General features: G+C 40.2%; 1 protein-coding gene across 6 annotated transcripts in view; it reads left to right on the plus strand.

Annotated features, from left to right (window-relative positions):
* DNAJC6 (DnaJ heat shock protein family (Hsp40) member C6) overlaps positions 1–12,482 on the plus strand; it is a 140,277-nt gene that overhangs the window by 36,541 nt on the left and 91,254 nt on the right. For 2 of the 6 annotated variants that reach the window (XM_077892149.1, XM_077892150.1), the window contains exon 2: positions 8,183–8,448. The exons of 3 other annotated variants lie outside the window; for them this stretch is intronic. In XM_077892149.1, coding sequence (XP_077748275.1) covers positions 8,253–8,448 — 196 coding nt within the window. In that variant the 5' untranslated portion in view covers positions 8,183–8,252. Of the gene's footprint in view, positions 1–8,182; positions 8,449–8,866; positions 8,885–12,482 lie in introns of those variants that run through there. One more of the 6 variants, XM_077892154.1, reaches the window with a different exon arrangement.

Below are 12,482 nucleotides of genomic sequence, written 5' to 3' on the forward strand. Positions count from 1 at the left end.
TAATTCTTTCCCTTCAAGGAGTTGTGGTCAAGTGAGTAATGGTGGTTTGGTGCCCTGGAGACTCAGCACCCCAAGAATTGATTCCGCCTGTAGCTGAGGTGATCATTGTCTTTCTCATCACTGTCATATAGGATCTGCCACATGCTCTAGGGCTCAACCTTTGCACAAAGGGGTTACAGAGAATAAGAAACTACATTTTAAACATCTTAAAGATAAAATCATATAAAATGAGCTCAGAGCAAAACATGGGAACGTCTGAGATTTAGGGAAACTTTCACTTCTGTGTAGATTTTTTAAAAAAGATTTTATTTATTTATTGAGACACACAGAGAGAGAGGCAGAGAGAGAAGCAGGTTCTATGCGGGAGCCCAACATGGGACACGATCCTGGGTCCCCAGGATCTCGCCCTGGCTGCAGGCGGCGCTAAACCGCTGTGCCACAGGGGCTGCCCAAGATTTTTTTTTTTAAGATTTTATTTGTTTATTCATGAGAGACACAGAAAGAAAGAGAGAAAGAGAGAGAGAGAGAGGCAGAGAGAGCCAGAGACAGGCAGAGGGAAAAGCAGGCTCCGTGCAGGAAGCCCAATGTGGGACTCGGTCCCGGGACTCTGTGATCACCTCTGCGCCAAAGGCAGATGCCCAACCGCTGAGACACCCAGGTGTCCCTTCTGTGTAGATTTGTACCTGACTTTGGGGAACTAATTACCACATGAATATTTTCAGTTTGTTATTCCCAATATTGGAAGCAGTTGAACACAGGGCCAGTTTATGGTAGTCTGTCAGAGTCTGTCCATTTGAAAAGCTGGTTTCCTTGCTTATAAAATGACAAATGAAAGAGACATGTGCTTCCATGAGTTACTCTTGAAATGGTAATGTAGGTGTAACATCGTTAAACCATGAGCATGTCCTTGAAAAGTCAAGGGTAAGTTGAATGTTCACAAATGGAACAGCATTTTAAATGAACTTACTAAAGAAACCCATGGTGAATTTTTCTGTAAGCTAAAGATGGCTTCTGAAATAACTTTTTTTGCATTTTCATTCAATTAGATACTGAACATCTATTACTTGGCAGGCACTATGGTAGGCCTGGTAAATATGATGAATGTTGTCTTTACCAGAGTTGCTCAAAATACCTGAATTATAAATAGACAAATAATATTCTCAGATTAACAAGTAGTCAAATAATAAAATTTGTTTCATCAATTCTAAGACAATTTTTAATATATTAACATTTATGTATCTGTACACATCTTATTTTTTTTAAAGATTTTATTTATTTATTTGAAAGAGAGCAAGAGAGCACAAGCAGAGAGAGTGGCAGAGGGAGAGGGAGAAGCAGGCTCTCCCCTGAACAGGGAGCCTGATGTGGAGCTCGATCCCAGGACCCTGGGATCATGACCTGAGCTTAAGGCAGATGCTTAACCTACTGAGCCACCTGGACACTCCTAATCATCTTAAAATTGAGAATACTCCATGTATATATATCATCAGTAGTATATTTTTCTTGATGCTGTGACTAAAAATGTATGATTTCTTAGATTTGATGAAATGCAGCATTTGAGCAGGGCTTTAGTGTTTATTATGTGCTCTCATGGACCTTATTTCATTTGATTCTATGAGGTAGAACAAGTATCTCCTCAACTTTATTGAGAGGGAATGTGGCTTTGGGTGGGAAACAGGGAAAAGATAGAAAACTTGCATGTGGCAGGCCAGAACTCAAACACAGTTGTATTTTTTCCCAAAGCTAGTGGTTTTTCCACCATGCCTTGATGTCTTTGTAATCTGCATACATACATATTTATACACATACACAACAGGGGCCAAGCTTCTCTGAAAGCTGGGGGGCTTGCATTTAATGAATATAAAGATTATTTTTCCTTCTAGTGATTAAAATTAGGCCAAAGAGTAGACAAGTATCAATTTTCAAGAGCACAACATAAAAAGTCCTCTAAGCCAGATAGTTACAAAACAAGATTGCCTATTGGGAATCCATATAAATTAAAACCTTTTAGGTTTCTCTGAACAGAACCTACCACCTGGGGAGTAAAGCAAGGGTAATTCCCATAAAGTGCCCAAACTATTTTTCACTGGCCACGCTTAGGTCACATCCAAGAAATGACCCACATGTCATACAGCATTCATGTTGACCACTGGAATTGCCTCCTCAGGCTGCTGAAGTAGACAAAGTATAATTGGAAAGATGTGATTTTAAATACTAAATGACAGCTAGCTGTATGAGCTTAGGCAAGTTATTTAACCTCTCCTAGTGTGCCTCACAAAAGGGGTTGTGTCTTCATGGGGTTGTTGAGAAGATGACAGTTAAGGTAGGTAAGGTACCTGGCAAATGGAAAGTAAACTAATGGCAGTTTTTTGTTTTTTTTTTTTATTTTTTATTTTTTTATTACTGTTAGAGATTCAAGGAGGCACATGTTTTGGGATATTGAGTTACCTTAAAAAATATGCCCTGCCTGGAAAATTTGTCTCATCTTGTGGGAAACCCAACACTCCGCCAGGCACCGGGAACAGACAAGCTCATTTCTAAGGAAATATTGTAGGAATAGTTGAGGTTTTCCTTTGCTAAATATTATCAGCTCACTCTGTTTTTCCAGCACATTCCCTCATGTCTCTTGTGTATTGCTCTATGTGCAACTCTTGACAGCTGCCACTACTTAAGTATGTGCTCTCTAGTAAAACCTTGATTGACTGGGACTTAGAACTGAAGTACTTAAATGGTCATAGTTTTTCCCTCTGGGCTTCCTTTGGAGAAGGAAGGAAATGACAACTCAAGTTTTGAGAAGGATAGAAAAATTTGAGAACTAGAGGGAATGCTGTAATCCAACACCTTCAATTTTACTGCTAAGAAGAGAATGATTATCAAGGCCACTCTGCTGATTAATAATCGAGTCAGGAGAGGATTCCAGCCTGTTGCTCTTTCTTTTGGATGGTGGCCTAAAGATGTGGCTTTTGGCATCTGTCTTGGTGTTGTTATTCCTCCAGTTTTGGCCACTACACCAGAGGTCTCAAATTCAAATGCCTGCAAGGGTTGACTGACAAGGAATGAGTGGAGTAGGTTGGATGTTTCATATGGGAAAGTGGTGGTGAACTATGCCACTCAAGTTGGAGCCTCTGAACCTTCTGTGGAGATATTTAAGTTTACAATTAAAAGAAAAAGTACAGGGAGCCCCTGGGTGGCTCAGTAGGTTCAGTGTCTGCGTTGGCTCAGGTCATGATCTTGGGGTCCTGGGATTGAGCCCCACATCAGGCTTCCTGCTCAGCAGGGAGTCTTCTTCTTCCTCTGCCTCTTCTCCTCCCTCTGTGCTTGCTCTCTCTCCCTCTCAAATAAATAAATAAATAAAAGTCTTTTTTAAAAAAGTACAGGGCAGACAAAACAAGTTTGGGGGCCAGATATGGCCTGTTTGTCCCCAGTTTGAGCACTTCACATTGTCTATATCCATAGACTTTTCTTCAGTAAGGACATAATCTAAATTATGTACCTGAGGCATGTTGCCAAAGAAAGTTTCAGTGCTATTCATTGATTTATATTAAAGCATAAAATCGAAGAAGTGCATTTTAGAAACCCGATCATACATAATAATTTTTGCCTTTTGTGACAGAGAGAACAGAGCAATTCTGTTTTCATTTATTGTCTGGTTAGCCAGAACTCTTTGTTGTCCAGTTATGTATCCGAGTGAGTTCAGATGTCACAATGTGTAGGACATTCACAATTGGGAACCCTAGGACCTCTTGGTACTGGAGACTTTGCTATACATAGACATTCAAACATTTGTAACTTGTACTTGTAGTAAGAAATACATTGATGTCATTATTGAGGAGAAATACACGCGCACTTTCACCACACAATCTCAATAGTTCAGGAAACAATATCTTACCAGATGCCAAAAACTGATGTTTTCTGACTTAGTTCATTTATATTAAAATAATGGTTATGAGGGATGCCTAGGTGGTTTAGCGCCCGCCTTTGGCCCAGGGCATGATCCTGGAGTCCTGGGATCGAGTCCCACGTCGGGCTCCCTGCATGGAGCCTGCTTCTCCCTCTGCCTATGTCTCTGCCTCTTTCTGTGTCTCTCATGAGTAAATAAATAAAATCTTTAAAAATAAAATAAAATAATGGTTATGAATTTCTAATTTTATTTTATAATCTAATAGTAGACCACAACATAGTTTTTTAAAAAAATCACTAGACTAGGTGATTATTAATACATTTTATTTACTTATTTATTTATTTATTTATTTATTTATTCAGTAGATATTTACTCGATGTCTCATGAGTGTACGGTGCTCTTTTGGGTATCAGGAGGGATATAGACATGAGCAAAATACGGATTTTTGTTCTCAAGGAGTCTAAAATCTAATAAGAGATGTATGAAATATATAAAACCTCAAGGCAGAACAATCACTCTACATTATACATAATGCTTTTATATTATACATCATCATAATAAATTTCTTAAGTTAGGCAGGACAGATTTTAGCCTAATTTACAGATAGGAAATTACATGAAAAAATGTTACTTTCCTTCTAAAAATACTAGAACAATAGTGGTAACTATTTGTTAAGCATTTACTATATGTTAGGTACTGATTTAATTTTCACTTACAGCCTTATTCTGATGGTACTATTCTTTTTTTTCTTTTATTAAGATTTTATTTATTTATTTATTCATGAAGGACAGAGAGAGAAAGAGGCAGAGACACAGGCAGAGGGAGAAGCAGGCTCCATGGCAGAAGCGCCCCCCCCCCCCACCATGTGGGACTTGATTTGATCCCAGGACTCTGGGATCACTCCCTGGCCAAAGGCAGACGCCCAACTGCTGAGCCACCCAGGCGTCCCTGGTGGTACTATTATGCTCATTTTACAAAGGAGAAAAGTGAGGCAGAGAAGTCAAGTAACTTGCCTAAGGTCATAGAGCTAAAAGGGTCTGCGGAAATAGGGTTCAGTCCTAGGAAATATCATTCCAGAACCTGAGTTTTAACCGCTGTGTTATAGTTCCTGGAAATTAAAAAGCACAGATCATAATCCAGATGGGTCATGGCATTTATTCATCTTCTCCTACCCCGCACCACAAAAATAGTGTGACATCTGTTGTGATGGGAGAGTATTTTGGGGGTGGAAGGGATGGGTAGGAATAGAGCCTGAACATTCCTCAGTGTGAGTAACCTTTGCCAAGTTTAGAAGTGACTGAAGTCAGCAATTGAAAAGGCAAAGGGAAAGAATACTCTCCCCCAAAGAGGGCACCTAATCCTTTGGCTCTGCTCTGTGATGTGGTATTCTTGAAATAAAGTAAATTGGAAAAAACAGGATAGTTTAGCTCTGAATGTTCACCTTGGATCTTACCAGTGCCCTTTGTTAGGCATGGATACTCATTCAGAATCACAAAGACAAATTTCTACTAGTATAGTACTGGAAAAAAATACTTATCCTTTATTGAGCATCTTCCACGGGAAGAACTAGGACTATTGGGCACTGAGGATAGAATTGTGCACAAGCCAGCCCAATCATAGTAATAACAGTGAATATTCATTAAATACTTATTCTCTATGTGTTAGGTACTAATTTAATTCTTCAACTATATATAATGATGGTATTTTTATTATGCTCTATTGTATAGAGTAGAAAAGTAAGATCATCATGGATAAGTGAACTTATTATGAATGTGATCTTTAGGATAAGAAAAACAATGTTAGTGTCAGAATTCGTATATATTCCAATTTAAGCTCCAAACTATTTTTTAGACTATTGTATATTAAAACAGCTATTGTGTTTTCTACCTTTTTGTGTTCTTGTGTGTGTGTGTTCTTTATATCCTTAATTTTGTAAGGTCATGAATAGTTATTCTGATTAATTTTAATTATGTTAAATTAAGTGTAAAGAAAAAAATTAAATGGCCTCTTTAGCCCATTCAAGTTTTTCTTTAAATTTGCAAACTGGGGAGATAGATATTAAAAAATATAAAGGCATATGTTTCATCTTAATTTCTTCCAGCAATATGTCTGCAGCTCTGAAAACAGTTGAATGAAAATAACTGAAAGCACTCTTTTTGAAAATAATAATTTTCAATTTTGAAAAATGGTCATCTCTGAATTCTCTTAATCCAGTGATTATAAATCCAGAATTTGCCGAGGCACATGATGGACACTAGGCATTTACTCTCTCTGTGCCTCAGTAATGAATTAAAAGAGAAGGAAAAATGCAGAAAAGGATTATTTAAAATGTTATTTGAAAATATTTATTTACTAGACTTTACAGAGTACGGTTTCAGTCAAGTACCTAAAAATCACTCAATCTGACAGATTTGGAAAATTGAAAGTATAAAATTTGTGTTTAAAATTGTATTACAGTTTTAACTGCTATCACTCAAGTTGTTTGATCTTGTTATAAATAAGCATTAACTGCGATTTATGATTTGGGTCAGGTTACATCTTCAGTGAACGAATTGAGGTCTTCCCAGAGGGGAGACTAGCATTCTTGGCCTCTACTGATTCATCCTCTTCCTATAAGAATTTTCGTTTGAGTGATCCTTGAATAGGCAAATGTCTCTCAATCCAACTTATTTTACATAGACCGGTATAGAGCTAGAACTTCCTGGAAACTCTTTGGGTCCCAAGTGATTTGGACCCAATCCTATTAGATGCTGTTGTTTGATTTTGTGTTCTTAAGTGATCAAAATGACACCGAGAAAGCCATGAAAGGCGAAAAGAGAGAAATGCTGGCTTTGTGTATGGGCTTAAGCAAATTTTACATATGTGAACTTTTTTCTTGCTGATGCGTGATGAAACTCTGCCAAATGACTTTTGAAAAGCTCCTCACATAGTCATTCCAAATCCTAATAGGGAAAAGGACCATTTAAAAACCACAATTTCACTCGAAATGATAAAAATGAGGGATAGATACTTCTGCATGCTTTTTATATCAAGTGAAAATGAACATTTGATAATTGCATTTTGAGACTTAGAGTTATGTCCAGTGTTTGCAAGTCTTGAAATATCCAATGTTGGGGTTCTCTTTAAGAATAAGAAGGCAAAATCATGAATATAAAATTAGGTACACAGTCTTGAAAGGGACTTCTCTGCCAGAAAGGGGCTCTGGCCCTTCAGCTTGATTACCTTGGTGATTAATTCTCCTCTGATAATGAGTGACTGCTTTCTTTGTTTTCTCAAAATTATGAAAGAAAAAGGGGGAGGAGCCAGAGAATGGAAAGAAAAATCCTCGTCTCCTAACCATCCATCCCTTCAAGCCAACTGAGTGGTATAGTCCTTTTTCCAGGTCCCAAGGTAAATGATGTCAGAACTGAAATTGCACCTGATTCAATCTCTTCCCCGGGGTCACCCTCCCCAATTATTGGTTCATAGTTACTGAAACAGACCTATCTACTCATTAGGTGGAATGGTCTCCTACTTAGAATAGCCAGCTCTTGGGGATTATTCCCCTTCTGGTTTGAAAGAAATTGCTGTTCCTTTCTGCCCTAGCATAGGTTTAACATGTGTTCTTTTTCTATTCAGTTAAGTTACAAGTCAGCCCTCCAGGACGGTAACCGTCGGGGTGGCTTTGACTTGCCGAATCTTCCAGCAAATATAGGCTAAGTTATACAAAATGGGCGTGTCTGGATTTTACCAAGAGACCCCCCCACCCCCCGTCCCCAAAGCTTACGAAGCAGAGACACCCAGCCTCTTTCTTCTTTACGTGACGCGCGAAAATACTCTCTGCTCGGGTCGTAGTAGTCCCCTCCCCCTCCCACCACGCCCCATTTACCGCCCCCCCTCTCCCCCCTCCCGCTCCAGAATCTCCCCTCCCTCACTCCCTCTCTTTTCTTCCCTCCCCGTGGGCCAGCCGCGCTTGGAGCTGCCCTGCTGCGCGGCGGGGCGACGCGGCGACACCTATAGGATTGCTTCCGGGCATTCCTCAGCCTGCGGGTGGCTGGCCCGGGGCTGGGAGCTCCGCAGGGCCCGCTCGCCCTCCCGCCCGCGCCCTCTTTTTCTCTCTGGGTCGCGCCGGGTGCCCAGAGCTGCGCTCTGCCCAGGGCGGTGGCTCCGCCGCTCGCCCCGCACAGCTCCTCTCCGCTAGCTGCTCCCTCTTTCCCTCCTCTTTGCGTCATGTCGGACACTTGATGGTTTTTTTTTTTTTTTCTTTTTTTCTTTTTTTTCTTTTTTTATTTCCTCCTTTAGCCCTTTCCACCTTCCACCCCCCCCTTCGTTTCCCAGGTTGATATTTTTTCCCTGGTCTCTGGGCTTGCCCATGAGTCTCCTCGGGAGCTACCGGAAAAAGACCAGCAACGATGGTTATGAATCCTTGCAGCTGGTGGACAGTAACCGGGACTTAAGTGCGGGGAGCGGCGCGGGTGGCGGCAAGCAGAGAGTGAACGCCGGGGCGGCAGCCGCGCGGAGTCCCGCCCAGCAGTCTCAAGACCGCGCCAGCACCATGGACAGCTCAGGTAGCGCTGGCGGCGGGGTGCGCCCAGCTGGACTCCGCCGGGTCCTCCCGAGGCTTCCTACTCCACTAGCCCGACCCCCCCCCCCGCCCCCCACCTTGGCCTGGGAGGGGCCGGGATGGAGCGAAGGCATCTAATACCACCAGGGGGTTGCGTCTCTAATTTCTCTAGTTCAAGGAGCTAGGAAACGTTAGATCAGTCCTGAGGCCCAGGGACGTAGCGAGCGCCTCTTAATCTCGCTGGGCTGCTGAATACACTAGCTGGGGGCGGGGAGAGGAGGCGAAAGGGGAGGGAAGGAGTGGACGCGAGAAGGGAGCGGGTGGCGCGAGGAGCCGCTGGGAAGGAGGGCAGGGAGAGGCAGCTGCTTTCACTACCCAGCTGGATGAGGGGGAGAGGTGAAGGAGCCAAGTGCGTTGCTTGTTTTTGCAGCCTGCGGACGGTATTTATTCTAATTATTATCCTCGTAATGCTGATGTTGTTTGCAATTCTGTAAAGACGTGCCTCTTTCCAACTCCGGCTGTCGGCTAGGGTTAATGCTGTTACCTTTCCTCAGCAATTTTTACCTTGAGCGAATTTTTATCTAGAAGTCTTTTACATAGCATTTATGATTTGTTCAATGAAATTTATTTCATCTGCTATTGGCTTTGGTCTTATCATTATCTTTTTTGCATTGAGTGTATTAGTGTTTCATAAACTTTGCATAGAAGGAACACGAAAAAGCCTCTAAACTTTGTATCTGGGCTTGCAGCCTTTTTTTTTTTTTTTTTTTTTTTTTTTTTTTATAAAGCGTTTTAACAAGTTGGATTTCTCTCTGTTGGAATGCTCTTTTAGCCATATCCATAGCAAAAGAGTTATTTAATATATGTATGTTGGACCAGGGGTATTATCATAGCTGTTTGCTCACCTTTTCAAGGAACCAGGATCAGAGGGTTGTTTACATAAAGATAATCTATAATTGAAGGCTCAGTGGTTTGTTCCACATTGGTGACTTTAATATACTGGACAACTTAGGACTCCAAAGGAAAGATTCATGTCGGGTTGTTTGGGAAGGAATGAAAGCAAACTGAATTTAATTCCTGTGCATTGCAAATAAATGCTTTTTTCTTTTAATTGTGTAATGGCTCTTCCTGGACTACCACTTCCTATTTTCCTGACCCCATAAGTGGGGTAAAATATTGTCTACAGATGTTCAAGTGTCCTGGCCTGAAAACATGTTTTACCCATACAAGTTCTTACTGAAGTTGAATAAGGTGTTGGTAGAGTGTTTTCTCAGGACCATCCTAAATTAAAGTTAAAATTACCTGAGGGATTCTTGGTTCTAACAGCTTTGGTATTGATATTGTACATAAGTATCTGATTTATGATTTTCTAAATCTGTGATAAAGTCCAAAGCATCTTTTGACTGGATGTGATTGCCTTTAAATCTTAAAAAAAAAAAAAAAAAAAAAAAAGATTCATCCATTCCAAATGATGCCACTATAATCCTTTCTGGAACATAGTGGGCATGTACACAAATAACTGAAATGGAATAAACAATTTCCAAACGAGTGAGGAGGAGCCCCACCTTTAGGAAATGAAAGAAATATGAAATTTTGTATTTTTTCACTTTTCATAAGAATTAAGATTGGAATTTGTTTTTATTTTTTTATTTTTTTAATTTTTTAAGAATATTTTATTTATTTATTCATGATAGAGAGAGAGAGGGAGAGGCAGAGGCAGAAACACAGGCAGAGAGAGATGCAGGCTCCATGCAGAGAGCCCGACGTGGGACTTGATCCCAGGACCCCAGGATCGCGCCCTGGGCCAAAGGCAGGCGCCAAACTGCTGAGCCACCCAGGGATTCCCCCTGGAATTTGTTTTTAAAGTATATTACATTCTAGCATAAATTCAACACCTATTTCCTGAGTCCATTATGTGTCAGGTACTGTGCTAAGCACTGTGGGGAATATAATAGTGAATGGCCTTTAGGGGACTGTCGTTTAATGGGAGCAGTAACAAACACAGGGCAGCCTGTAGTAAGTTTGGATTTTTGAGGATTGTCTTTTTCACCAAATCAGACTTTTCCAGTAGGTTTAGGGAAGAATGAATTGAATTGATAAGCCATTGTAATGGGAAAACATTTTTATTAAGAATATTGTTATCTCTAAAGCATCGTTGTTAGGAATTGATTCTTCAGCTTGATCAAACTAGCCCCGTATGAAGAAGTTGCAGGGACTCTTCCTTTTGCCGGTTTCTCTTTCTGGTTAGGGAAATGTTGTGGCTTCATTATGGCAGTACTATGTATCTTATGACTTTTGATGCATATTTGCAATTGAGAACACAGTCTGGGATGATGATGTTTGTTTGGTTTGGATGAGCAGTTGGGCCCTGAGAACAGGGTTTCTTTCAGTGGGGAGCAAGTTTCATTGACCAGTGCAACTATACCTATCTTGTCTAATTATAGTTTCTTTCTTCTAAGATCCTCAAAGAGTGGCCTCATGAAATGTAAATGTATCCATTTGTTTAAGATATTTAATTAAGCTCATGGATCATTTCTAAAGCAGCAGTGATCCGCTCATTTATTTAATTCGTTGTACTGTGATGTGCAGGACAGGAAAGGTGGTTCATAGGGATCTAATAGAAATGTTTATGAATGGAAAATATGTCTAGAGGACTTAAAAATAAGTCTAGAGGATTTAAAGCTTAGTTTTAACAATACCTTAAACTTGTATAGCTATTTATAATAAATGGTACATATGGACACTTACCTTATTTCATTTCCCCAGAAGTCTGTTAGGCAGGTGATGTGGCATGTCTGTGCCTAGAGACTTGATATCAAACATCTGGGGTACTGTTACTACTTATAAAACCTAGGAAAATTTTAAGCCTGTTCCCCCATTTATAAAAGGAGAATCATGATAGTTGTTCTTACAATAGAGCTTTTAGTTTGAGGCTTAAAACAACATGAGGATATGTTTGCAATTTTCCTTTATTTTGCTGTGTCCTTAAATTAGATGAGGAAATCTGTTCTTAGAGATGGTAGGAGACTTGTTCAAGGTAAAATAGCTACTTAGTGACAGCCAGATTCAGGTTTTCTGACTTTAAGGTCTAAGTTTTTCTCCACTGAACTAAACTGTCTTTCTGTATAGATAAATATCAACTGATTATTGAAAAGGAACCAATATTATGTCCTTGGATTTTCCCTCTGTTTTTGGATGAAAGAGTGACAGATGTTCAGAGAAGTTTAATGACTTTCTAAGTCAACAGACTCTGGATTGGTAGATTTCAGAGCAGCCCCCAAGTCAGATGTGTCTTCCAGAGCTCTCTGCCTGCCTTGGCTCACTTTCTCTTCATTTAAATTATTCTCTAGCAGAGATTGCCATTCAAAGGTCATGCTCTCATCTCCAGATGGCACTGTAGCTATCCCAATTCATTAGCTCAGGAACCCCGTATTTATCTTGTGTGCGTTTCACCTACCATGGAAATTAGAATCTACAAACATAGAACTCCCAGTCTTGAGTCACTAAAGTGTTCCAACATTAGGCTTTACTTACCAAATTCATAATGGCAAGCCACAAAACAGTAGTCCAATTAAAATCCATTTCCAGATTTTAATGGGATTTAAAAGTATAGGATAATGAGGAATGCTAAAATACTTCCCTGTTTAGTATAAATCTGATTGAAAGCAAAAATTACCTTTAACAAATCCAATTCTAGGTGGTGTTTTTTTTTTTATTTTTAAAGAGACGCACAGAGAGAGGCAGAGACACAGGCAGAGGGAGAAGCAGGCTCCCTGCAAGGAGCCTGATATGGGACTCCATCCCAGATCCCAGGATCACACCCTGAGCCAAAGGCAGACGCTCAAGCACTGAGCCAGCCAGGTATCTCTCTAGGTGGTGTTTAAACACAGCATCTGTATTTTGAATCAGGCTATACCATTATGAAGTATTTATTTGGATAACTTCATATTGTATTGAGATATTATAAGCATAAATATGCTAGTATTTCTTTTTTAGGAATACCTGCCCATTTAAGGGTTTTGGAGGTTGAAGGTAAAG

This window comes from Canis aureus, chromosome 3, assembly GCF_053574225.1.
Source record: "Canis aureus isolate CA01 chromosome 3, VMU_Caureus_v.1.0, whole genome shotgun sequence".
NCBI classification, from domain to species: Eukaryota; Metazoa; Chordata; class Mammalia; order Carnivora; family Canidae; genus Canis; species Canis aureus.